The sequence below is a fragment of the Neodiprion virginianus genome, chromosome 4, assembly GCF_021901495.1.
Source record: "Neodiprion virginianus isolate iyNeoVirg1 chromosome 4, iyNeoVirg1.1, whole genome shotgun sequence".
In the NCBI taxonomy this organism is placed as follows: Eukaryota; Metazoa; Arthropoda; class Insecta; order Hymenoptera; family Diprionidae; genus Neodiprion; species Neodiprion virginianus.
In genome coordinates this window covers 91,472-119,213 of record NC_060880.1, presented here as the reverse complement: position 1 = coordinate 119,213, position 27,742 = coordinate 91,472, and the positions used below count along the sequence as shown (strand labels likewise).

Genomic DNA, 27,742 nt, shown 5'->3' with positions numbered 1-27,742 from the left:
TTGAAAAATCCTCGGGATTTTGGGAATTTTTCACTATTACCTTACAATCCATTCTTGGGATTACATAGGGAATGTTTTATCAACTTTTACTATTATTGAAAGGCGAATGAACATTTGAAAGTTACGTTACATCGGGCTATTTTAATCAGATAATCGTTTCGCAATTCGATTTACACCCGTTATGACTTTCTCGACAACAGATCGTATGTGTATTCTAGCAACACCTCCAAGCTCCTCTGATTCCGGAAATTCCCTTTGCAACTTTGAATCTTTTGGGCCAAAAGCTCAGGGTGAAGTTTGGCCAGTGGTTTCATCGTTTCTGCAATTAAAATAACCATATAGCGGGAGAGGAAAATAGGTTATTAAAATGAATTCCCCAAGGCACCACATGCATGGTATTTACCGAGCGTAATCTCTTGGAATTTTGGATCAGGGTCATCGAGGTGGACTATTGTGCTGGTATACAAGGTGTCAATGTGACTTTTGCTGAACACAATGTCATAATCTTTTGGGGCGACTGCCCAAACAAGCCTCAGAGTTCTGACAGCCACGAATCGTACATCGTCACAACCATCGTCCAATCTTTTTAATACCACGGGGTAAACCTGATGAACGTGCTCGTCGTTCAAACAAGAGAGTTGCTCACCAATTGACATAATTTGGCAAATAGCTCGCAGAGAATACAGCCTTGTTTTCTTTGCGTTGTCGTCTACCAGGCTTGTCAAAATGGGCATAACGTTATTAAAGAATTTCAGAAACAATGCAGTATCTGGAAACAGTTGCAGCTCATATATGGTCTTATTAGTCCCTACTTCTAAACACTTTTTTGCAAATTGCTCATCGCTTTTCGTAATTTTCTCACACTCCAATTCACTTTCTTTTTCACACATACCCATTATTGACAGTTCGTTCTCATTTTCTTCCATTTCTTTCAATTTGTTCGTTTCAATAGCTCCAAATTTAGACGTGCTATTCTCGGAATAATTCGGATTTTCATCCAATGCTGTGCAAAGGCAACACACGGCTGCTGTACGAATAGCTTCGGCAGTTCTCCCAGCTGACCAGACTAAGCTTGGTAGGATTATCTCATCGAGAATTGTAGTTATAAACTCTGATAGATTCTCAGTCTTTCGCAAATTCTCTTGCCTTCGCATTAGATAGTTGGAAAGAAGGAGAAACTGCTCAAGTCGTAGTTCCGGATCAGCTTCTTTGCCCATTGTCTGTTTCAACATTGGTAGTATGAGATCTAAATGCTGAGAAGCTGCAGAACCAGTGTATACCAAACAGGCTCGCAAGATCAAAAGTTCCGAACTGTAAATCGTCCATGATTCACGATTACTTTCTATAAGTTTTAGTAATGATCTCAGCTGGCATTCGTACAGTTCTTCCACATTTGGCAAGTCTTCTATTTCAGCCAACTTTTCCAACAATTTGAAACTCTCCTGTCGAATTTCTTCATCAGCAGCCAGAGACAGTACTGTAAATATGACAGTGAATAGATCGCGTGAAACTTGCTGACAGTTCTGAAACAGGTTAACACAGTCATTATTACTTGGTGTTAAAATTGATCAACAAAAAGTGTATAAATCATTACAGGGCTTTGGTTCAGCTGAATTAGTTTCAGGACTGGGAAAATTCTGAATCAACGAACCTCTTGGCATACAATCATAAGTGATTTGCAGCACTGGAGAATTTGTTTTTGATATTGAAAATTCTTGCCCCGACAGATGGGAGCTTGTTGCAAAAAGCCACCAATGATTTCAAGCTTCGGAACAAGTAATTTGCGATTACTTCCTCGCAGTATTGCGGAAAAGACTCTGAAGTGACCAGGTGTAGGATTCTCCTCCAGTGTAGGTAAAACCAAATGACAGTATACATCCGGCGGCACAAAATATCCCATGTATTCAGCAGCAAGTTCAACATTTTCAACCACTCTCTTATCCTCGTCGTTGCACGCTCTGAGTGAGAATGAAAGAAATTGCAACAACCACCATTTACGGGAAGCAAATTGTGAAATACGTTTTCCACCATAGATTAGATCGATCAAGATTCTGCTTAAATCGAAACTCTCACATCTAGAAATACTTACCGATACATAGACGGTAAGATCTTCTCTATATGTTGCGTCACATCTTGTTCTACGTTTAAAACCAAAACGCAAAGTAGCTGGGCTGACCGAACTCTTATGTCAGCCATCCAGTCTCCAAGTTCGACTCCAATGCCACCGACAAGCTTGCAAAGATTTTGTTGAGTTATTGTCCGGCATCCCAAATTGGGCCGGACAACTGAAACATGAAATAGGTGATAAATGATTATGTAGATGTACCCCATTAGAGGATAAAGCCATAGTGCTGATTGAGCGTATCCTTGTAATCCTACTATTTGAAGGATAATGCTCCGGGTCTTTTCCAAGATAATCCAATTTATCCCTCAGTTTCTCGTCATTGTCGTTCTCCTTAATATACTGCTCTCCGACTGCTTCCCACAGTTTTCTCGCTGTGTTCCTAATTACTTCTACTTCATCATGAAGCCCGGTCAAAAGTAGCGGAATCAACTTATGCCACCAGCTATATCTGTCTCCGAGTTTCAGGAGCCATTTTCCCGCGACTTCAACAACAGCTTCAGAAACAAGGAAATAATAAACATTATTTCTAGATTATTATTTCAAGAATGAGAGAAATTAGCTCGTTTTGAAAATCTTACCCATTCGAACACCTCCGCTCTGATCAAAAAGCCGTTCAGCCATTGGCGTAGCGACTATTTCAATTATTTTGTTATTTCCATATTGAACAACATCGCCAATTGTATTAACCGAGGCTACTCTGACTTTGTAGTGTTGATGCGCGAAGTTAGTCAGTACAGGTTTAACCAAGCTATCACAATGATTGTAAAAAGAGTTTGGAATGGTTTTGGCAAGTTCGGATATGCATGTACAGCTCTCTTTCTTAACGCTTGGATAATTGTCAGTGACTGTTCTGCCTAATATTGTGATGAAATCTCCCAAGTAAGCCGACAGGTAGTCCTTGTAGTGTTGAATGACTGTCCTCAAAAGTGTAACAAAATTGAGTCTGACTTCTTCCGAAGGTTCGACAATCTCCTGTGATCCCAGGCGTCTAGTTGCCATCGGTATCACGTATATTATGTTTTTTTCACAGGGTGTTAGAACCCCAAAGAACTTCTTAAGCAAGTTGATGGAAAAATCTCGACACGCTTCAGCTTGATCGTTTAATGCTCTCACAAGATTATGGTGCATGATTTCCCATACTTCTGCTACCTCGTCAACATTCATCGGTTCATTCTTTCCAAACACCAGGTCATCGAGTTCCTGCAAGGCCGCTTTTCTCCGCCGCTTATCCTCCGCCTGGAGAGCCACGCTGATTCTGCCAAGTTGAATGTTCTCGGTGCTTGACATTGTATGATTCTCACTGACTGGGCAATGCAATTAAAGAAACCTCAATTATAAACACATTATTAAAATCAACGTTGCCCTGGCAACCGTATACTCAATTATTCACTTACACCGGGAACATTTGAATCCGACACGGAATTAGAGTTAAGTGGAAAGAACCCACACAATACAACCAATTTAGCGTTGATAATCGCTTGCAGGTGAATTAATAACCTCATTCACCGCCAGGTGCAAGGTAGTTACACGGAGTAGTTGTAACTTGAACGAATAGAAGCTGTTCACTAACGATAAGAATTGCCGATATATTGCATAGCGCGTAATTAGCTGTAACATGGTGTGAGGATATTCACCACACGACCACGATTTATGGTTATTCGCTAGTGACGTCTAAGTGAGCGCTAGCGCAGCGTTATCGTTGACAATTCCAACATAATGTCAGACGAAGGTCCGTACGAAGGCCTGTACGGTGTAAACATAGCCATTTCCTGCCCGAATGAACACGAGATGTGTATCTCTCGGGTAAATTCACACATATCTGTATGCATAGTGGATGTGTGCACACATACCCCTTCCTCGTTTTCAAATTAGTCTAGATTGCGCGCCGCCCTATTAGTTGAAATTTTTGAAGTAGGTGGCCCCGGTAGCGCCTACTACAAAAAGACGATCACGGTCTGAAGTCGGCCGGAGGTAAACAATAAAGCGCGCACGATTCGACTCGAACGCCCGCCAGTTCCCGGCAGCCATCTGCGTTTTCGTAACAATTTTGTTAAAAATTAATCTCACAGTTCATCCGTGAGAGTGGTGTAATGTAATTTGAAATTCGGAATAACCATCAGCAAAAATCCATCCATCGCAAGAGGTATAACGTGCGCAATAACAACTTCACGAACGTGAATCGGCACGCTAGGCCGGTTTTGTTGTGCTCCGTATGCGGCCGCCCGACCTCGCGAGACTTCTCACTTGTTTATAATAATTTGGTGTTTCAACAGCGGTTGCGTTAAGTACGATCCCAATGATCGGTTGAATATCGTCGCGCCGCATGTTCATGAGATTACATCTTTTCTTACGCCGGCGTGACGCGGATTAGCTTTCGTGTGTGGTGTCTCCGTGGCTGAATATTCAAACACTGCGGTCGCCCGGCCAGTCATCCGAGACGATAGAACATAATTAGTGAAACGGTAATAGGCCATTGCAACGGAACCAATCGAGACAGCAAAAATCCAGAGAGGGATGAATGCTGTACTGCAGATTCCGAACTGACCTCGAAGAACACTGCTCAAAACAATGATGGTGAGTTGCTCATATCGCTAAAATTTTGTTGCTTTGCTTTTGGAAGCGTAGTAGCTTCATTGTGAATATTGATAAATTGAAAATGCTGCTCGTCTAAAAGTGGCAGTAGAACGAATTTCACAAAATTCGAAGACCGAACTCTGGCCTTTTCTATGGTACAAGGGGATGCATCGGTGACATAAAAACGCAATGTACACACAAGTTTGGTCTTTAACGTAAAACAATATTACAAAAGCATTTGACAATAAATATTCATTGATTTCTTTTATAAAAATCATGTTGAAACGGGATGAGAAAAACTGGGGTAATTTGTTATGGAGCAGCTGAACGGGTGCACCGGCACGAATTTTGACCCACCGATTCCCAAGCCCTGATTTTCGGTACGCGAATTATACTTAAACGACAAGTATGTCTAAGGATGATTATTACTTATATTATTCTCTGCCAAATTATCTGCATCAACTACATGTCCACGTCTGTTGCTTGCTACTATTTGAACGAGTTGCGCGCCGTTGTTATCCCTTGAATGAGGGTTATAATTTATTCTGGGTAACGGTAGAAAAGGCAAATTGGATCCAGTGTCCGACAATCTATCCACTTTGCAATGAATTATTCTTATCGGCGGTGGCACGGATTTCCCACAGTCGCATTTTGTCTGGTTAACAAAGTCGAACGATCCCAATCGACTGTGGCAGTGAGGGCAATGGATCTTTCCCTTTATCCAGAATTCCTGAAAATCGTTAATATCGATTACCCCTTGGGTGAAACTTGCAGCTTGCTCTACCAGAAGCGGATCTTTAGTGTTGACTGAACATAATGCAAAGACTGCCGGGCCTCGGTTATTTTTCGTGATACTTAAAAGGCATGCACTTACTGGCTTGTCTTATGGGATTTCAAGATAAAATCAAGTCAGCAAAGCAGAATAATGCAATCCCCTCGCCTATCGGTTCCCCTTACCCGTGCGTAAATATTCATACGGCTAAAAGTCTTTTATACATCTTCAGTCAACGCCTCAAGAGCAACGACTCACCTTATCTATGGTGTCTTTCATCCATTCCGGCAAATTCTCCTCTGATAGATAGAGACAGTATTCTGGTGCCCCAGAACCACATCGGGAATGTGTCGGCCCCGTCCGAATTTCACTATGTGCTGTTAATATAGGGGTGGCTTCTTCTGTGAAGAGAACTTTGCGACATCGCTTGCATTTCACTTGGGTCACCTGAAAAATAAAAGTTCAAGACAATTGCGTATAGGAGAAAGAAGACGAAAACGGATTTTAGGAGTGAAATTCACATGAATATTCGAAGGGTGGGAATACTTTCATCTTCAACTGTCCCAGTTTTCAAGCGATCTGACGTAACGCAGATTCAAATTTTACCGCCGCAATAGCCCCTTGCTCTACGACCGTGTCCGAGAATTGACTCAAACGTAACCATGCTGGCGGATAAATTTACGAAATTCCTTTTACCCGGAATTTCCCGTAATGTTACGTTAATTTTGTAAGTTTTCACATCGACGCGGTGATATTAATTACCCAGAAAAAGTCGAACTCTTATTTCGGTTATCACAAAGCGTATATACTCACTCTGGCTGGCATCGTAGTTTTAACCTCTGCATACATCGACATATGTCTCCGAGATATGAAGCTGCGCCCAAGCCGAGAGCACAGAAATTAGAATTACATATATCGAAACGAAATCGCGGGAAGTTTGCTTGGCCGTATGATGCTGATTTTGAATTTGTCGGATAAATTTTTTTCTTCATTTGTTGTCTCATCGGAAAATGAAGCGAAGCGTTGCTCTTAACGGCCTTGAATTGTGGATATATTTTTGCGGATGGACTGGCGGAATAATCATCGGAATGTATCATCTTTACCTGCATTCTAGTTCATGTAAGAATAACTTTCAAAAATAATTTATTTCTTCTGTAATTTGAAAAAATTCACTACAATTTAACAATGGCTGTTGTCGTTGTTGTTGTTGTTGGTCTTGTTGTTGTTGTTATCATCTTGATCATCATCATCATCATCATCGTCATCGTGTCGTTGTTGTTGTTATTATTATTATTACTATTACTATTACTATTATTACTGTAGTCCCATAGCCGGAAATTCCTCTCAATTATAATTAATTTGAGTTAGTGGCTAGATCTGTCGACTTCAGACTTCTCCTTTTTTGAATTGAAACAAATAAATCCTCCACAAATATTGTTTCCAGACTTTAGGTATTACGATGATGTTTATGGAGACTTTAGTCCCGGATGGAAATGGATTGGTGGTAAGCGCGATACCGCCGACCCGGAATGGAGGATCTGGATTCCGCTGTTATATAGGATTTTACCTTGGGCTTGCGTTCAAATTTTCATTGGGCAAATAGTTAAATATTTCTTCAGTTCTACGGTAATTTTAGACATGATCAATTGTATGATGCATTCCTTTATTGGAATTTATTGCCACAGATTATAATTTGCCCCTGTACTGACCAGTGCATAAACAAACTTTTTTCCCTCAGCTATTGTGCTGTTGGTACATTGTTATAAGTTTGACGTTTCTCTGGTCATTTGTCGGGTCACCAGCCATAATCTTCTTGTTAATTCATCCGACTCTGGCATGGCTCCTTGTGCCTCTTCGAAGCAAAATTATACTATGGACACTTCATGTATCCTGTTTGGTCGTACTGAATGCTGTAAAAAGTACAGATTGTATCGTGCAAAAATGGTTGGAACTTGACGAAGATGAATATAACGTATTGACAGTCGCCCTGGCTTGGATGCAATTGAAAAGCATTGGTTTCAGCTTTGACAATATGGCTAAATATCGGTGCAAAAGTTTTGACGAATCCTTTGAAGAATTCGTACAGATATTAGCCTACTGTCTTTATCTACCCACACTGTTTCTTGGTCAGTTGATATTGTACAACGATTTTGTCAACGGGGTATGTACAGGCCTTCTCATTACTATATGTGATTCGATCATTTGTAATTGACAATTTATTTCTTAGATCAACACATTGTACGAGAAATGGACATTCACGAGGGTCACGTCGTTTATTCTTGGCTTATTTCGATATCTTTTTTGGATACTTTTCACAGAGTTTTCCCTACACTTTCTGTATATTAATATACTTCACTTTCACTCCGAGGTAAGAGTGAATTCCTTAGAACAGAAATTATTTAAATTATCATTTTAACTACTCAAGATTTCCAGCAGGCATTTAAAATTCCCTATCTTATAGTTGTTACATAGCTTCAATAGCTGGGCACTATATGGTTTCGGATATTGCATGGGACAGTACTTCTTGAACAAATATGTTGTGGTATATGGATTCTCAAGCGTGATCGCACGCGCTGAAAATATTGCAGATCTGTACACTCCTAAATGTATCGCTAGAATTCACTTGTATTCTGATATGTGGAAGTATTTTGACAGAGGGTTGCACAACTTTCTTCTCAGGCAAGTTGAAAAATATCTGCCTATCGTCTACTTGCGATTAGAATCTGGATTAATTCAATTCTTGACTCGACAAGTAACGATTATTTTTCAGGTATATTTACTTACCAGTTGCTGGTACAAAATCTGCATTGCAAAAAGTCTTTGCATCATTTCTCTGTTTTTCACTTGTGTATGTCTGGCATGGCACGCAAATGTTTATACTCACGTGGTCGGTTTTGAATTTTATTGGAGTAACAATAGAAAGTTTGGCAAGGACAATTGGAAGCACTAAAATATACATAGAGACTCAGAGAAAATTCATGGGGCCAACGAATGCAAGACGTTTTCATTGTATGTTGGCAAGTCCGTTGCTAGCAATGTCAGCAATCTCCAATTTTTATTTCTTTGGCGGTCAGGAGATTGGGAATATATTTGTGCGCAGGATACTTGGCGGTAAGAAAATTTTACTCCTTCAATAAAATGTTAACAACCCGAAGAAGCAGAAGTAAGACTGTCAAGATTCGAACTGTCTGTTTGTCATCCTCTTGTAGATTCGTGGAAAAGCTTCGTTACATTGTTGTCTGTTTTGTATTGTTGCTGTCAGTTGTCAACGGAGTTGAAAATAAGAGATACTAAAAAATCACAACCTGTGAAGAGTGATTAAGGAAACATGCAAGTTAATGTCATTATCTGTTTATTTCAAGAGAAGATAATGTACATCATATGTGACAAATAAATTAAGTATCTTATAATATTTTCCTGACTAACATAATACTGTTTCATCTTTCCGAGAAGGAAGAAACAAGTTTCCACATCGTGTTCCTTCAGTTGATTCTGTTTATCATCAAACTGCAGGAATTTTTTTGTAATCAGTCAAATTATACTTTTATTTGAAAGACTGTCGATATATTTACAATAGTTATTTGATTCACAATGGTGTCAAAATAAATCTAAAGATCTAAGAAATCCTGAGTTTGCATTATATTCAGTAAGTTGAAGGCAACTCTCAATTTAGTAGAAAGCACTTTCTATTTCTATATTTAAATGCAGATTGAACACTATAAATACAATCGGATTTAGCGAGAATTATACCATAAAATTGTTTTTTGGTAGAATGGGTACATACACTGTCATACAGTTCTCTCAGCTAGTCAAACGATTGGAAAAATGGTTGTTGATTCCGTGCTACTCGAAATATCACTGGAAGACGGAAGAGCGGTCCTAGAACTAGGCACCGCGCTACTGGAATTGATGGTTGTTACGCCGTGCTGGATTTTTTTATGTTTTAATAAATCGCCGCGTTGCCTGTAAGCCTTACTGCACATGTCGCACGTGTGCGGTTTTGCACCGGTATGACGTCTCATGTGGACTGTAAGTACATGCGACCTTCTAAAAGCCTCACCGCAAACATCACATTTGTAAGGTCTTTCGTTTGTATGTATTTTACGATGTTGGCTGTAGACATGCTGCGTCATGAACGCCTTTTCGCAAAAATCACATTTGTAAGGACGATCTCCCGAATGTTTTTTTACGTGATTATCCCTATCGCCTTTGATTTTGAACGTCTGTGGACACTGTGGACATGTGTACGGTCTCAGGTTAGAATGAACTTTCAGATGTGTATATAGACCAGATGTTTGAGAGAAGCCTTTTCCGCATATTGAACATTTGTAAGGTCTCTCACCGGTATGCATTCTGATATGTTTGATTAATGCTACTTCATGGCAGAAGGATTTTTCGCAGTACTGACAGTGATATAAATTATTGGGTCGTTCGTGCAAAACTGACTGATACGGATGTGTATTTTTCCTATGCTCAGCCACCTCCTTGTAAGTCGCACATTGGAAGTTGCAAAGCCTGCATAGATACGGTAACGGCTGTTGATGTTGAGACGTGTGAATCATCAAGGTACCATAATGTAAAAATGTCTTGTTGCAATAGTTACAGAGATAATACTGCTTGATGCCTAAATCTTCCAAGTCATTTTCTTTAATGTGTAACGTTTTGTGCCGTGATAACGATTTGTAGGTCTCGAACGAACTGTTACAAATGTTGCATTGATAGTCAGAATTTTCGTAGTGTTCATTCTGCCTATGGTCGTGTAGCGAACTAGGGATCGTATAACAACGCTCACAGTACTCACAGATGTACACTCTGGACAAATTAATTTCATCCGCGGTGAATTGATTGCTTGTAAAACTCACATCTGCTATCATTAATTGACTAAAGTGTTTCTCTGTTATGTGAGCTTCGGCGCTGGCCGAGGTTACAAAAGCCTCGTCACACTTTCGGCATTTGTAACATTTAGGACTTGTGGCCGACTCGACTACACTGTGCAACGTCGAAACATGCTTGTGGAGACTTCCTTTTCGTGTGAATTGTTTGTTACAAAACGAACACTTGTAGTAAACCGCTTCTCTCTTTTCGTGTGACCTCATGTGCATGTTTAGATTAATTTTTTGCATATATTTTTTCCCACACAGATCACATTTGAACCTATAATAAGAAAATAATGACACATTGTATGACAATTGTAATATATTTTCAATGATAGAAACTGTCATAGTAGAGATTCAATGTCGTTAACATTCTATTACCCTTCCACTTCTGTTATCAACATTTGGCAATTGTGCTTGTTTCCTGCTTCAATGTGAGGAAATTTTTCCCCGCAATGTGCACACTCAAGGCTCCAAAATTCGGGTTTGCAGATTTTAAGATGCTCTGCAGCATCTGTGGGATTCGTCCATTCCAGAGAGCATGTCTCGCAATATCCACGGTTAACCCCGTGTCTGAGAAAGTGTAGTTGTTGTTCATTTACAGTTTTAAAGTTAACATCTGCACAAATCGTGCATGGGTATCCATTATGCTGCTTTGCATGCTCAGTCAATTGTTCAATGTTGTCTTCTTTTTGGGAACAGATTGAACAGAGTAATTCACCTTGTGATAAATACGACGGCAACCTTAGCGGGACATTTTCATTCTTGATCGAGTCTTCCGATTGTGTTATCGACGCAGGAATATCGGTGTAGAAATCTGGAAAAAAAAAGTGTAAGAATCTCGATTGTATTCAAGTGGACTTTTGAGGATAGATCTCAACTTGTCAACAGTTCGTGAATTCGGGAGATCCAAGTTGGTTTTCATAACCAAAGAAGTAATATTTACCTACCCCGAAGAGGTTCTCTATCAACAGAACTCAAAATTTCCGTTTTATTATTGTTGCTCTTAGAGGGTGACACTTGTCTAGTGCGGGCACTGGAATTTTTCAATATCTCTGGAAAACTTTCAGCTTTATCTTTGCGGTAAATTCCACTCTTGGTTACAATTTGCATATTCCCAGAAATGCATAACGGACATCGTTTGTCATTGACTACATTTACGTGAAATTTTTTCATTTCGAACATCGATTTCAATTTGTCTTCCGTTTCTAGACATGTCGTCGCAAGTTTGTGACATGTGTCAAGTTTCTCCAAACACTGTGCGCATACTTGTTTCGGCAGGGGATCCTTAGCGGTTACCTGAAAGATTACCGAGACTCGTTATATTATATTATCGAAGCGACTACTGCCTGTGAACGATTGCTTGTGCAAGTGTTAGGGTATGGCTAAAAAAAGAAATACCGTAATTGGTAGACATATATTTATTTTATCAGCCACCGTGCATTTGTTGTTGCTGTGATCATTCGGCGAGAAGAGATAAACAGGATCTAGGGTATGCTCGCCACATAGTCTGCATAATCGACCTGGGTGAGTTACGTCATTAAAAATGTCAAGCTCATCTAGTATTGCACTATCGAACGCATTTGTGATACCGAGATCCTTATTACTTTCCATTATCTGTGGTAAACGTGATTTGTCTGTAAAAACATACGATTGTTAACAAGACGACGAGCAATATGAGGAGGTTCCACATTATTAATGATGCTGGAGCTATGTGCAAATAACTAACCCGAGGTTTCAGTTTCTAAGTACAACGGATCTTGCTTCTGGTTTGACAAAGAACTTGCCCGATCCTCTATGTTGATCTGTGTCAGCGATGGGCAGGCTCGTCGTTTTAGTACCTGATCAGTTCCCTTTAAAAATTGACTAGGTGCAAAATGATCTGCGCAAACAAAGTGTTCATCTGCGATGTCGGTGGAAAATTCTATTCCCACATTGAGAAGATCTGGTTTCCCTATTCCCATCAACCACGCAGATAATCTGAAATGAAAATGTTCCATCTTAGCTGTTACAATTTACACATCCGATAATTCCCTACCTATCTTTCTCAGTGGGCAACGGAAAAAAGACTTTATTCGGCGCTGTCAGGTTAGTGTTGGAACAGTCTTCTACACAGCATTCTTTTATCCGTGTCTCTTCGATTATAGTTTGTAAAGTATCGACTGTTTGTAGACCGCTAATGTCGTCCAGCGATTCCTCGACCAGCCATTCTGTTGAACCTGGAATAATAGTAGTTTTAAATTGGGACAAGAGGGACCTACTCGGGTGTGTAATTGGGGATGGGAAAGGGGAGGAACTTACTACTGTTTGTAACATAATCGAATACTTTGGTTCTCGCATCCACGTCTATCCCGCTGGTAATGAGGTGCTTGAGAAGTTCGAACAGGCCAGGATTTTCTGGACTTTCGTACAGCCGCTGTAAGTCTGCGAATGTATCATCCGGGCTTACAGTTACTTCTATCTGCTGACCCTCCTGGGTCTGAAGAACAAGTTTTAGCATTGCTTACTGGAAATACAAAATAGTATTTGTATCGTGTGTTCTTGCATTGATCGAGGAACTCGTTTTCAGTCAACGGCTGTAATATAACCTCAATCGAGTACACGTTACTCGACTTATAATACGAAGCCAGAGAAAATCAGCAGGCTTATCGGGATGATAAAAGAATTTTTTGTAATCAAGTATTGATGTCAACAGGAATGAATTCGTTCATTTACAAATACTACCACCGTCAGTTATGGGCCGTAAATCAATTCCAAAGCCAAATAATTTTACAGCCTCTACTTGATTCGTAATTTCATTGATAACTGCCAGTTACTGCAGGGGTATGAATTACCGGCTTCAAGGGTCAACCGAGTGTGAGACTTTGGCATTGACGAGTGTGCAGTACTTCTCATCGTTATTACAGCGGATAAGAGTTATCTGTGGATCGTTTGAGCTAGGTTTCGTATATAACAATGGTACCCCGATGTGTATTGAACAAACTGAGTGAACATTCGTTTGCGATCAAGTAGATGGAGAACGGAATAATGCTTTTTGTCCAAACTTTGCCGTGCTAGCAGGTGCGTCGGGGGACCCGTAACTGCCCGTAACGTGTTGTAAAATATTGAAAACCTTGGTTACCCGACACGAAAATGCTGGATATTGATGACCTTTGCGGACGCGTTCGATTTAAACCTTTGCACGCGTGCCAGTACATACATACATACACACTTGTACGCACGCGTGCATTGGAAATGAAAATTCGACTGAAAAATCTAAATGCTGCGCGTTCGTCCCCAATTTCAAATGAATTTATCGTCGCAATGTTTTCAACTCTTGTGTTCTCTTTATAGATACGTAGCTAAATACATCGAGTAATCCAAGGCAGACATTCTTGCCGGTATGTGAGCATAGGGCCCCTAGCGTAACTTGGCAAGCAAAGAAAACGTGTTTGCACTGCTGTGTACACGCATCTACAGAATCACCATACAAGTTTGTCGGGCATCCACGTTAAGCGGCGCTGACGGCCGTAAAGGTACACAGTTCTCACACACATTAGTAACGTGCTCGAAAGATACGCCTATTGTGAGTTAGTCGTACCGGCATTACTGGTCGCGTATAGGTAGCTATATAAATGATCTGCCAGAATCATTGTTTGTCGGTAAGTTACTGCCGGCTACTTAATTTTTGTGGCATACATATCCCTGCAAGTGGCGATGACTCTCTTTGATAGAATATAGTTACTCAACGCTAGATACACACGGTTTCTCGTTGTACTCGCCAGTTACTCGCTGATCGTTAAATAAGAGATCAGCGATTGAATACTATACGGTAATACCGGATCTAAATGTTATCTATTACCGTTTAGTCTACTTATGGTCCGATTTCACGTTCATAGATGACGCCCCGAGTAATTCTATTGAGAATCTATCGGCGGTCCAACTCACCTGAACCAAACGTGAGTTACTCGAGTCAATCGACGATGAGATCTCCAGGTTACGCGTCGGTTTTTCCTGGGTTCTTTCACGTCAAATCGACAAATCGACCCCCCCCCGCCATCTTTGGTAATCAATCCTCGATTCTCCGTAATATAGTACTCCATATGAAGCACTCATGATTCTCCACATTTTTACCAACCGTAAGCGATTTATGATTTTTTTTTTATTTCAAAATTACGCCCCTGCAATAAAAACTGTCCCCACTTAATTAATACAGAGACGGCAAGGGGTTTTTGATTTGTCAACTTCATTGCGCCTCGGAGAGGGCTCATTTGTAGAAGTATGCGAATGATATTTAATTTGCATATTCTCCGATTGTAGGACATTGGCAATTAACGCCAACGTCAGTGGTAAATATTTTTTACACTCACCATATCACACATTCTCCTCTATTCTCATCCATTGATTTCAAGTAAAGGGGGAAACTGGCTGACTGACCGTTGGTTTGGAGAAAGGAACAATAGTCTATACAATTCGACAATTTAAAAATCGAATCCGCAACTTCCTAGCATTCTCATGTGCAGGGTACGATAGCCGGCAGTAAACACTGCATTTATCGTGACTACCAACTACAATTGTAGGAGTTACGATCAACCTTAGTCTTTCCCCTCGGCCAGGACGTTGTTACTGTACACCTTGATATCCGGTACCCAGTTGAATCGAGAGTTGTTCGCTATTCGAAACTTCTTCGTCTGTCGTTTGTGATATCAATAACCGAATGTATAATGGTCGAAGGGCAGCGTATCCGCACAATGTGGGTATGCGAGGTGTATGCAACCGTTGTAGTTTTTCAAAGTGAAGTTCTATAACTCGAGTACCGCGTAAGGGAAATTATTTTTCCGGCGAGTAATCGATTTAAACGGAAAAAGGAACAAAATTTAATGAAAACCGTGCCACTCGATTGTTTTCAATTGCATTTCAAGTGCATGTAGGTATTGTACGAAGATTATTTTGTATCGCTAATATATTACATGGAGGTCCCTGCGGACGTGATGCATGCAGATACCCGCGTGTTATTTATTTTTTTTACAAAAATGCCGTCTTCCCCCTTAACTGTAGATGTTACATACAGAATTCTTCAACCCTCGTTCTGTTGCATACCTAACAGAGACTCGTACTCGAATGGTACGTACTCATGAACAATGCACGATGATAATGCGACGCATTTTCGAGGTAGATCACCCACTACATTCTTTATTCTCATGTTGTTCACGTTTTTTGTCTTCGTCTGGTACATACATTACGTAATCATACGTCGTATGAACCTGTATCAGGGACTCTGAAAGTTCAGCTGACTACACGATATATCAAAGGTAACGAATAGAAATGGGAAATACGAATTATCATCCGGTCACAGATTAGCTTTAAAAAAATTCAAAAGCAAAATCCCCCGTCCATTTTTCTATTTCTGTTCCTATGTTTTATGGCTGATTTTGTTAAGAAACCCGTTTTTCACAAACTCACTGCATCAAGAAAATTTTCTTGCAACAGTCAATTGCGTATGACTATTTGTTGATAGCAATCTATAGTTATCGGCACAATCTTGAAATTTTAAATATTCAATGATACTGATTTAATGAAAAGAAATGTTACGGTGGGACGCTAGCGAATAATCTTCTGAGTAAAATGACTCATCGCAGAGTAGAATCGAACCAATCTACTGAATTTTTTTTACGGTTTTAAAGTAGTTTGAAATTAATAATGGACGTCGAAGCTTTTGTTCACATTTTTAGCCTGTTTTTTTGCATCATTAGGAGAAACATCTTAATTTGCAAACGTAATAATTTGATCAATATACTTTACGCGCTACCGTTTTGTAATAAAATTATAATTATGTTGCTTTATAACTGTACAATCACCTTGAACGGTGCCGTTTTTCATCCGATTCTAATGTTTGCGGACTCATTGTGCTCGCTTATCAGATGCCCATAAGTTATACGAAAAGCATTGGAGAAATTTCACACAATTGTATACATAGTTATACCTGCAACTGATAAACGTAGTTTTTGACGAAGATCTGTCGTGCCGTTCTTACACAAATCTCTTTTTATCCACTTTAGAGATAACCATTTGTAGAACACTTTTTCAGAGGAACACTCGAGATATTTGTGGGTAGCAAAATAAGCATAAAACATTAGAACTGGTTCAAAAAACACCGCAGAGTTGAAGCATGTTAAACGTTCGGTCTGCGTCGCTCTATGCACGCGGTTTGTCCACAATTTCCTCAGGCCTCTGCCTCCACCAGCGGCATTGGTGAGCATACACAGTAGCGCTCAAAAGTATTTTCATAATATGAAATTCGTTATTACTTTGACCAATCGTTTTTCTTACATTTCGTTATTTTAACTTTATTTTCGAGTAATCGAGAGTTCATTTTTTAAAATTATGTAGAACATCGAATTTATTTCAACAAATAATATTATTGATTTTTGTAGTTTATTCTTGCATGTAATTAACTCAATTACTATCTTTGTCAAAACACTATTGATCGCTACTGTACGTCACGTGCATCAGTATTATCCCTGTTGAATACTTCGAACAGATTCGAAAGCAGAAAATGCTATTGAAGAGTATAGTAAAAATTCCTATTCCCAAGGTGCGTTTTCACATGGTTTTCTGTTTATGCTGTTCAAATGTCTACGCAATTTCAACCAGCAATAATGGCTCTGGGAGCACGAAGGTTCTCTGAATATTACGGGGCTATAAGGAATTATTGTGGTATTGTGCGATGATACAAGTAACAGATGCAACAATTTCAGCTGCTACAAAATACTTTACTTGTCACACAGTGATGCATACATTGAAACATTATAGTAATACAGTATATAGCTTTGAAAGTGATTGCGGGTATTGGTATGAATAGTCGTTATGCCAAAATGTATAGAATATATCAGCGGGCAAGACTGTTGATCCAGATAGTTGTTTTGGTTTCTTCTTTCATTTTACATACATGTATAGGTAAGGAAAATTATATGAAATATTTTATACATAATTATGTATGTAAGATAGTACATGTATACAATATACATACATGGCATACATATGCATGAGTATGCTAACGAATAATTACACGACACAGGATAAACGTCATACCTACGAATATATGTTGATGTAATCTGTATCAGTGAAATAATACAGAGTGTGAACGAGCAAAACACACGACACGACGAGTGCACAAACAATATTTATATATCATATGTATAATCGAAAGTTTGATATTGGTATAACGTGTGATATTTGTAATGTGTGCTGGCTACTACCGGTGCCGACAGAATAAATGGCAAAATATTACTTGAAACCCGACAAGAAATAGGGATGAAGGAAAACAGGAGAAAAAGGGTATCAGTTGTTCAAATGACAAAGATTGATCGAGTTTGAAGCGTATAACTAATTATCGTTAAATACGTGTACGCTGAAGAAACGATTATACATATGACGTATACAATATAAATCGATAAATTACGTGGGACAGTATTCTAAAAGATCAAGTATTGTACGACTAAAAGTAAGCCAAGAACTTACATCGATGGTCAAGATTTTAATGGTCAATTGAACTTTAAATAATGAGAGAATATTAAACTTAGCCTATTTATAGATGGCGGCTAAGAGAGAGGTGTGTGTGTGTGTGTGTGTATGTGTGTATGTGTGTATGAATTACGACTCCGTAACCAGAGTTCATCGAACAGTTTCATGGTATATACAGTAGCGCTTAAAAGTATTCTGACAAAGATAGTAATTGAGTTAATTACATGCAAGAATAAACTACAAAAATCAATAATATTGTTTGTTGAAAAAAATTCGATGTTCTACATAATTGTTAAAAATTAACTCTCGATTACTCGAAAATAAAGTTAAAATAAAGAAAAGTGAGAAAAACGATTGGTCAAAGTAATAACGGATTTCATATTATCAATATACTTTTGAGCGCTAGTGTACGTGTGATACTTGAAGGGTTAATATACAGCATAGGGACGAAGCTATATTGTTACGACGAAGCTAATGAAAACTCTGTCGTAAATTGATTAAAAATCATCGGTATAGCTCTTCGTTCCTTGTGGGTACTACAGGTATAGGTATATACCAGGCTTGCACGTGGAAATAAGCCACCTCGGCGCCTATAGATAGGCAACAGGGCGTTACCATTTCGTTAGCGAGATGGCAAATTGAAACTCAGGTTGCCCCCGTCCGTAGACGCTAAGGTGGCTTGTTTCCACGTCTAACAATAAGCCTGATAGAGTATAGGTATCTAATCGACTAGAAAAATATGGTAAGCTGACAATGCGTATATGATATAGATACATAGTGTTACTTGTCTTACAATTAATCCTTCGATTACACAGATTACAATCTTACGTTTGTCTTATACCTATGAAAATGATTTCTCAAATCTTACAGACTAGATGAACTCATGGACTGAGATCAAATACCCTACTTGGCTGTGCGGAAGTCCAGTGTCGAGCTTATCAATGATTTATCGTTAGTGGCAAATGGTTGTTATATATCAGTCTAATTCTAGGCATTCGCGGATACAATATTGATCTATCAAATTTTGTACGAGCTGCTATTGCTGCCGCTATTATTGCATGCTATCGGTTTTTCAACATTCACGACACGTCACTTGCGAAACTTTTCAGGTTCTTGTCCACGAGTAATATTTGTGACTAGACTTCACTCTCAATATACTTTCATATATTACTTTCTCCCGAGCTCCTCCGGCTCTCTATATATGTACATTTTTCATCTTGTTTTATACCTCATATCTTATAAATAGCTACTGCAGACTATGTCGGTAGTAATATTATATACAGATGTATACTCCCAGGGTATGCAGGGCCATTCATTCTTTGCCGTTCACAAGTGAGTGACAACACCCGATGACTTCGTATTAACTTCATGGCCCCCTTTCGCTGACTGTGAGTATCTGAATTATTATTTGACTATTACCGTACCACGTGATCGTTGATTGCTAGAGAGAAACAGTGGTGCAAGCTTCGGGTCGCTTTGGGTGTAGAGGTTACCGTTGCAAGTATCGGTTGACAATTGGCATTGCACTCACGGGTTCCAGCTGTGAACGATGAGGAATCAATGACCGTGTGGAAAGTTAATTTTTCGCATCATTATCGTGGAACTCGCGTCGTGGATCATTTATTTGCGAATTACTATTAACGCCCAATTCGTCGGACCTACGTATAACTTATTAAGTCAGCGTGAAGAATATATTATAAATAAGTTTGGTGGAGCCTCTGATTTGTTAGTTTCCTAGTTTTGCAAACTATTGTGCGGATAAATCTTTCGATAATTGTCTATTTTTTCCTGCCATGTTCAACATCGAATTGAAAAATAGGTATGTGAAAATTTTGTTGTACGTCAGGTTGTTACTTTTTGTTATCTGGAACAGCGAATGTTTTATTTTCATTGGTTATCTATCGTCTGTGGCGAGACACTCTCGTTTAAATTAAATAATCAATTGAACACAGCCTTGCGAAAAAGTTGTTCTACACATATATACTTAATACATTATGTTTTATTGAGAAATGCAAAACGACTTCTCAATGATTTGTTATGAAAACACGAGGAAAAGACGGTTAGTCTGATTTCAATATTTCGGTGGATGAAATATGGTAACAAGTTAAATTTACAAGCGGGAAATTATTATATACATGTATTAAATCTACTAGCTGCCGTTCAGGCATTCTGTACTTCTTAGAATATAAACTCCGTTCTAATATAGAAATCGTGATTCTATAATACCGTGCACACGTTGCTGCAGTATTGTTAAAATTCTTACAATTGGCAGAAGCGAAAAGAGGGGACGACATGTACTGTCGACATTAGTTATTACATACGATGTTGCGGTCTAACAGTTAACGTTCATCTGTCACAACCTCGTCTTCCAAAACTGTTCACGCATTTTGCTTCAATTTATATTGTACGTAGCTTATTATTTTTGTAAATCGTATCTTCCTAATCATGTTCTGGTGAAAGTGTTGTGTAAAAGGGGGAGAGGAAAAATATACTCATGCTTATACATATTATACTGGCACGCTTCCCGAACTGAACGATCGCCTTACCTAGGCCTATACCAAGATGAAATAATTAAATTCCTAGAATAAATGACGATTAAAAAAGTCAGGGAATATACGCTAGGGGGAGAGTAAATGTTTCTTTATCCGACCTAGTGTCATAAGAATCTGCGATTAAGTCGTCTTGCGCAAAGTAATTCTGAATTCTACAAAGTTTTATCAGGTCACCTTGATCTGCTGAAATTTCGCAGCAATTGTCACATAAATTATCTCAGATTGTCGTTTTATGGCACTGGTTCATACGCGGGCTTAGGCAAATTTGTTTCTCTCCTTTGTCTAGCTGCTACTAAAATATGGATTATCAATTTTTTTTCAGGCGAATCGGTCGTATACGCGTATACATGTCGGAAATAATTCGCAATAAGTGAAATAATTCTAAAACATGATTCAAAAGACTAATATACGGACATAGCTAGATATCTATATTTAAAAAGTATAACTAACGTTAGGAATCTTGGTGAAAATTCGTTTTCCACTCGTGGTCATAATTATGCCTATAATCTGACATACGAATTGCATTTAATTGTGGCCTGCCCTGTATCCGTGTGTTCAAAGATATCGGTTCATTACGCATGTTCAAAGTTTCAATGGTGTGGTGAATACACAGAAAAAAAAGAAAAAAAAAATAATTGGACATGAATCTTCAGGAGAAATACACGTTCATTTGACACTTTGACTATAATCATTTTATATGCCTACAGTTCATCGTGCGTCAATGCTCGTAAATTATTCGCAGTGTAATGCAGAATCATAACATGTGGTCGATATATGGGGTCGAGAGGTGGAACACGAGTTTCAATTGTAAATTTTCTCCCGCAGGGAAATGCTCGCGTAATTGAGAATAACGAAACTTACATTTTTCTATAAAAGTCCGGGCCACCCACGGCATTTTCTGAATTTCCCGATTTTTTTCACGATGGATTCCACTCTATGCTCGACCACGTGCAACGATACATTTCTAAATTAATACTCTACGTAGACTAGATACGTTCAATGCTGACTTAGATTTTTGTTTCGTTTCTCTGACTAGAATCAAGTGATATGTTTACGCATATGTGTATAATTATTTTCGAGCCGGCACGGCATAATATCGAAGTATGTGGAAAGAGCGATAAATTTCGTTTGGCCAAAAAATCAACTAGGTCTAAAAGATTGTGGATTACGCGTGGTATGGATGACTTGATGAGATGATATTTCAATTTTCGAATTGATGCATGACTAGATAGAAATTATTGAATATTTTCGATGTCTTGATCGGTAACTTAACATTAATCTCACTGTAGTATTTGCGTTAAAAATATAAACTAAGAGTAAAGAAAATAATGAGGTAATCGTAACTGCTTCTAATATTAATAATAGTAATGTCAATATAAGTAATAATATGATGACGATGACGATGATGACGATAATAATAACAATAATAACTATGCTATAAGGCTTACCTATGCATGCAATGCAACGTATTACATGTATACAGAAATTTGTGTCGAGCTGCAATTGCCAGGCTGGCGAGTGTGTATTTGTCAGTAAAAGAGAAGTTGGCCGTCAGCTGTTCCATACGGATATATGTCCGAAGCAGTAGTAATCTTGCCCGGGTGTCCGCACAGAATTCCAGTAGTGCCGTTCTGCGGCAGGCGTAGGGGGTAGGTACCGTCTGCAGCCTGCCAAGTTGTAGCGGCGGTCTTGGTCCAGCGGTGCTCTCGTCGAAGAACAATCGGATGCTTAACGGTTTACGGGATTTCAATTCGACGTCAGAAACTGTTCGCTGAAGCGTGTCGTCTCGTATAATTGACGCGTCTTTCCTGGTCTTCTTCCGCTTCCAGGTAAAACTCTTTGGGCAATTTTACGTATTCGCCGCTGTCAATTCGATGAAATATTACCGACGCAATGTAAGTTTGGTGATTTAGTATCTTCTTCAGTCTTGCTAACAGACGACGTCGTTGAAGTGGGATATTTCTAATCATGTTTTGTTAGATCAATTTCGCCTCTCGTAACGCGATCTTTCAATTGTGACGACAGTTTTCAAATCGTCGTCGAAATTGTGCCTAAATTATATAGGTATGCAGATTTTTCTGTATTATACTTTGTCCAAACTCAGGTGTCGGGGATTTTTTGATCTTGATATCTCTATCCGCAAATTCCTTCTTAACTCTGGCCCTCAGCTTTCGGTTTTTTTCGTCCGATTTTCCTCTGTCGAGTTCTTCAAATTTCTCCCGGTGCGTCGCCGTCATCGTCGTTCACGATGGCGTAAGTGAGGATTGTTGGCGGAGGAGATTTCAATACCTGGATGTAGGTTGTGCTGGACAGTCTTTTATCGACCCCGACGTTGATTGCTGGCCAAGGACAGCTTTTCGTTGTGAGACAGTAAAATCCGTCTGTCAGTCTTGTCTGTCCCTACGTCCGTCCGTCAGTCAGTCAGTCGGTCAGTCAGTCAGTCAGAAAAAAAGACGATGATCGGCCCGAAGGCGACGCAAGCGCACACTCGCTCGCCTCGCCGCAAACTAACCCTAACACCAGCCGATGTCCTCCCTGACGACCCGATCGTCGCCTACCTGTCCCCACCACCGGGTGATTCCCAGTCTCCATAGGGTGTAGCGGAAAGCTCAACCCCAATGACAATTGAATCCCCCACCGTCGGCGCAAGCTGCGCGCGCAGACGAATAGTCGTAACAACAGAAGCGATTGGTCTTGTCCCTTTCTAAACCCCGTACAACATGACCCCCCCCCCCCCTCTCGATGTGGAACACTTCAATTGGTAAGCTTCCGCTCCCCCAGCCCGCCGATATCATGGTTGTGGTTTTGTTTCTGCTGTCGCCGTTGTCGTCATTGTTGTAATTGTTAGTGTTATTGTTATGCAGGATCGGATCTGGTGCGCAGCGCACTTGCGCCGGGATGCGAGGTAGACGGGAATTGTATAGGAAAGAGACTCAACTTTATAAGGTTTCGATCGGACGTTACGGGTACCACCGTTGACCGGTATTATAGCATTTGACGTTCGGTTAATCAAAGGTATAAGTTTTCCTCCAATGACGTTACTGGCGTGCAGGCTACGGCAAACGTGTCTCTATCCCCCGTATCGATGAGGGTATGCGACGGGGAATATTCAAGCTGCCGTTGGTACTTGGTCACGTCGCACGCTCTATTGACTGTGCATCTATTGTTTAGCTCTATCGCCGTTATAGCTGCTTTTGCGTTTACCCTATAGATGATGTACAGGTCATGAGGGCGAGGAGAGACGGAGCGTAGGAGCTGTTGATTCGTTTCAACGGATTTTTTTGTTTCTTTATAATAACGGGCCAAAGCGCACCACTCATCAATGAGTTGTAGCACGCGAATATATCGACGGCAGTATGTAAGAACGCGGCATTTCATATTGTGCCGGAAGAACGTGATATCTCAAATTGTGCCAGAAGAAGGTGATATGTATCTCAAGTTCCGCCAGGAAAACGTGACATCTCAAATTGTGATAGAAGAACGTGACATTTCGGGCGAGGTCAGATTTTTCATTGGTACGAGACTGGAGTTTTGGGTGCAAGAATTATACGAAGCATTTTTTTCCAATAGATCCAATAATTGTTTCAATCATTTTATCATTTACCTATTTAGCCTTCATAATGAGGAACCAGAAACTTTCCTACAAAATCAAACAAACAAATATTATATTTAATTCTAATATGCTAATTGTATCGAATTTTTCAATTCATGAAATAACGACAAAAATTATATACATTATGGAATTGGAATGATATTTACACAGAACCCTATATTGGCCATACGGAATGGTGAGAAACTTTCGCATAAAATCGAACTCGCTATGAATCCTAAATAAATAATATAACGATTGAAGCAATCATTGAATCTATTGGAACAAAATGCTTGGTATAATTCATGCATCCAAAATTCCACCGCCGTATCACTGAAAAATTTGACCTCCGTCGAGATGTCACGTTCTTCTTTCACAATTTGAGACGTCACGATCTTGTAGCAAAATTTGGGACTTCACCTTCTTCTGGCAAAATTTTTGAGATGTCACGTTCTTCCATATTGCCGTTGAATATGGTGTTGCAGAAAATGTGATGAGTTTGTCGATCAAGTAAGATTGTTCTCAAGGTTTTCGCTTCTTCGCTTTTCAATCTTCAGCACAGAAATTTTATTCCGACCCTTTTTTTTTACGATCTTGCGTCAGACATTATGTGTCAAAGGTAGCTTCGGCTATGTGTAATATCGACATTACCCAACCTTCGTGTATGAACAAAACCGTCTATCCGTGATAAACCGTGAAGTTTTAGTCGATCAAATTTTATCGAAAATTCAAATTTTTACCGATACTGAGATTAAAAAATAAAATTCACATAGTTGAGGGCAAGATTTGGTCGTAAGCTAATTCACCGGTGTTTTTATTCATCTTGCAACAACTTGTTGTAAGAATTTATAACATTAGCGACAGCTTGGAACTTCGGTCAATCTTAATCGATCGAAACTTCAGTTACGCGTTTACAACAACTCAGCGTCAGTTGTAACAATATTATAAAAATTATTGGCAGACGAGGAATTTCCGATCACCTGCTTGTGTACTCCTAATACGCAACGCATAGGCCGCTTGTATTTATAATCCGCCGGTATGAATTAGAATCATAATCTTATGCTACAAGCAGCAGAGACGCCCGACAGAATGTGTGTAGAATGAGGTGACATGCGGGTTTGTCGAAGGTTGGTTATAAGTTGAAGGCTATACCAAGATTCTGAATGCAATGCAGAATGATACGCGTAGGTAGGTATGCGCACAGATGCAAATTTTCCCATATCCTCTATAACCCAGGTGAGCGGGCTGTATCGGTCATTATATAGATGAGTATGTAACATACACAACAGGTACTGAATGCGATGGTTAAAACTGACATTGCTGAAGCTAATTTTGACGCCGGAAATGCCGAGATCAAATTACCTGCGGTTTGGATAACATCGTATTTAGGTAATGTTATTGCAGGGTAATTCAGCGGTGAATCATTATTGAAGAGTTTGCTTCTCTGAGACCTCGAGCTGGTATCGCGTCGTAAAACTCTCGATTCTAGAGAATTGATGAGAGTTTTGACCAGGGCTTGTTAACGGCATGAGTAATTGGACAGACGGTGATGTGATTCAAGAAGTATAAGCAACGAAACAGTTTCGAATGTCCTGAAACCCTGCACTATGATCCGGATGCAAGTGTCAATGCGTATGAAATAAAATTTTATAATAAAACAGGTACAGTGTTTCGGCCGTACAGTTATATATTCAAGTAAAACAAGTGATCTAACAAAATAATCGCGGTGCCTCGTGTATTTCGCTATTCGCACGCGCCGACAGATGTGTGGTGAAATTGCTGTATACATTGGTATCGGCAAGTGAGGCGCTGATACTGACTCGTCGCTCGTGTTGAGCCGTCTCGTTGTTGCACAATTATAATACAGTTGTCATTGTAGGTATGAAATACAAACCGTCAACGGATTGCATGCCGGATTAGGCCTTTCTTCCAATATGACCCTTCCACCAGCCAACGGGTTAACGAATTACGATCATTATTGCCAAGATAATGAATGAAGAATTTCATCTCACGACGATGCCTCTGTCCTCTATTTTGAATATCGCGGCCATCCTCCTCACTGATAATAAAATAAATCAAGAATTAATTTTTCCCCATTGTACAGGTGCGAAGCGAGTGTGCATTGCCGAGACCGGTTTCATAGAGAGGAAACGCTCACGTCACACCTCGTTTAACTTGATACGTATGCAGAGCCATGGGTATGATGGGTATGGCTACAATACGCAGGCTGCGGTGGCCAGGGCGCACGTTATCAGACGGAAAAGTTCAGGACGTTTCAGTACCTCAAGTCCGACAAGGATCGGCACTAACATCTGGCCCAAAGGGTGGTCCCCTGAGACCAGCTCCTGAAACGTCTCCAACCTTCTCTGCCGCCCCCGGCCCCAGCGTCAAAGTCCCGAAAATCCTCGGTCACGCTACGAAATGGATGAATGTTATTTACACGGTTGGTTAGACTCCGATCATCCCTCTTCAGGCTAGCGTGCACGCGTCCTTCTGTATTATAACAACAACTTATAGGCACCCAAGAGCTTACGGTCTAGTCGGTCGTAATATGATAAAGAGGGAGCGTTTTTACACTTTTGTTTGATCAACCGCCCCATGATGAACGCACCAGGTGAAACTCTGTTAATCTTGCTTTTTTTTTTTTTATTTCCCCATTTTCCCTTTTGGTTTTCGCCCTGTCATTGCACTTTTCAAGGCTCGTTTAACGACACCATATCTATATACGCTATTCCTAATGCTGGATGCGGTGATGTAAGTATAATTAACGTCGTGGATTCGATGCGTAACGTTCCAGATGTGTCACTGATAGGTTTGTAAAGGGCATCGTTTTCTTTGGCTCAGGTCGATATCTTGAGACAATTGCGAAATTGCACACTGCGAGTCTAAGTAATCGGATCAATGGATAACTAAACAAATGAGTCAATGATTGAATAAGCAATGAAATTAAACAACTGTAGAATGATTGAAAAGAAGGGTATGATTGCAATATGGGCATACTGTAATATAGTACGATACGCGTAGGTGTCAATCGGCAATACCCAAACATTACGGGTCGGTGGCAAGTTTATCTTAAAGTTCATCTTCTTTTCAATTTGTATTTTCCATTATTGGACAGCATGATGGGCACTGATCCAACCACAGAAGCCATGAGTCATTGTTGCATCTGCGGTAATTAGAGAGACCGTCCAGTGTGTAACGGCGCAGGGCGATGATGAGTGTCGTTCGTATAGCAAGAAACGAAACGTAAAAAAGGAGAAAAACAACGCAAAAGAAAGAGCGAGAGGGACAGATGTGGTGGGATGTTACACTCCGTCTGTACAACTTTCTGTTCTTGAGTACTTAATATCGATATATATACGAATGCATTATATATATATATATATATATATATATATATATATATATATACACACACACATATATATATACGTATATTTGCGATGTATTCGTGATTTCGACTAAACATGGTTCAATTCATTCTATGTACGTATATACATACACACATATAGGTATATATATATATATACATATATACCAGATACCTATAGGTAAACATACATACCCATATATGTATGTATGTATAATTGTATATACATATATGATGTATTCGTTTCCTTTTGATTAACAGGCGATTGTTCGATAACTCGATGTTTCAAGGTTCAGGAGAGTTTGAAACGACTGACGAACACTCACGTTATAATCGTTGCGTCACTTTATCCGCGGTGAATTGTTAATGATAGCGTCATTTCG

At 39.7% G+C, this 27,742-nt stretch overlaps 4 protein-coding genes across 12 annotated transcripts; 1 reads left to right on the top strand and 3 right to left on the bottom strand.

Moving 5' to 3' along the window:
- Positions 1–70: 70 nt before the first annotated feature.
- Positions 71–3,904, bottom strand: LOC124302200 (dynein axonemal assembly factor 5). 3 transcript variants are annotated; one of them, XM_046758082.1, is made up of 7 exons: positions 2,704–3,904; positions 2,380–2,619; positions 2,090–2,285; positions 1,652–1,958; positions 893–1,523; positions 404–769; positions 71–319 (listed from the first exon to the last, which is right to left on the bottom strand). In XM_046758082.1, exons 1-7 carry the CDS (start codon positions 3,410–3,412, stop codon positions 180–182), a joined length of 2,589 nt encoding a protein of 862 aa, XP_046614038.1. In that variant the 5' UTR covers positions 3,413–3,904; the 3' UTR covers positions 71–179. The 3 variants fall into 3 exon arrangements, with proteins under 3 accessions (XP_046614038.1, XP_046614037.1, XP_046614036.1); XM_046758081.1 differs by having other exon boundaries at positions 404–1,523; positions 2,704–3,429; positions 3,520–3,903; XM_046758080.1 differs by having other exon boundaries at positions 404–1,523; positions 2,704–3,903.
- A 987-nt stretch (positions 3,905–4,891) lies between these two features.
- On the bottom strand, positions 4,892–6,424 carry LOC124302232 (E3 ubiquitin-protein ligase RNF180-like). The gene is made up of 3 exons (XM_046758174.1): positions 6,285–6,424; positions 5,730–5,918; positions 4,892–5,429 (listed from the first exon to the last, which is right to left on the bottom strand). Exons 1-3 carry the CDS (start codon positions 6,324–6,326, stop codon positions 5,112–5,114), a joined length of 549 nt encoding a protein of 182 aa, XP_046614130.1. The 5' UTR covers positions 6,327–6,424; the 3' UTR covers positions 4,892–5,111.
- A 31-nt stretch (positions 6,425–6,455) lies between these two features.
- LOC124302215 (protein-cysteine N-palmitoyltransferase HHAT) lies at positions 6,456–8,883 on the top strand. The gene is made up of 7 exons (XM_046758126.1): positions 6,456–6,590; positions 6,916–7,097; positions 7,210–7,632; positions 7,699–7,839; positions 7,933–8,150; positions 8,242–8,582; positions 8,681–8,883. Exons 1-7 carry the CDS (start codon positions 6,482–6,484, stop codon positions 8,791–8,793), a joined length of 1,527 nt encoding a protein of 508 aa, XP_046614082.1. The 5' UTR covers positions 6,456–6,481; the 3' UTR covers positions 8,794–8,883.
- Positions 8,807–13,778, bottom strand: LOC124302197 (zinc finger protein 761-like). Of its 7 annotated transcripts, none has more exons than XM_046758071.1 (8): positions 13,458–13,778; positions 12,647–12,851; positions 12,384–12,564; positions 12,075–12,325; positions 11,747–11,982; positions 11,296–11,644; positions 10,727–11,162; positions 8,807–10,625 (listed from the first exon to the last, which is right to left on the bottom strand). In XM_046758071.1, the coding sequence occupies exons 2-8, from the start codon at positions 12,843–12,845 to the stop codon at positions 9,281–9,283; spliced, it is 2,997 nt and encodes a 998-aa protein (XP_046614027.1). In that variant the 5' UTR covers positions 12,846–12,851; positions 13,458–13,778; the 3' UTR covers positions 8,807–9,280. The 7 variants fall into 7 exon arrangements, with proteins under 7 accessions (XP_046614027.1, XP_046614023.1, XP_046614024.1 ...); XM_046758067.1 differs by having other exon boundaries at positions 13,467–13,778; XM_046758068.1 differs by lacking the exon at positions 13,458–13,778 and adding an exon at positions 13,061–13,441.
- Positions 13,779–27,742: the final 13,964 nt, after the last annotated feature.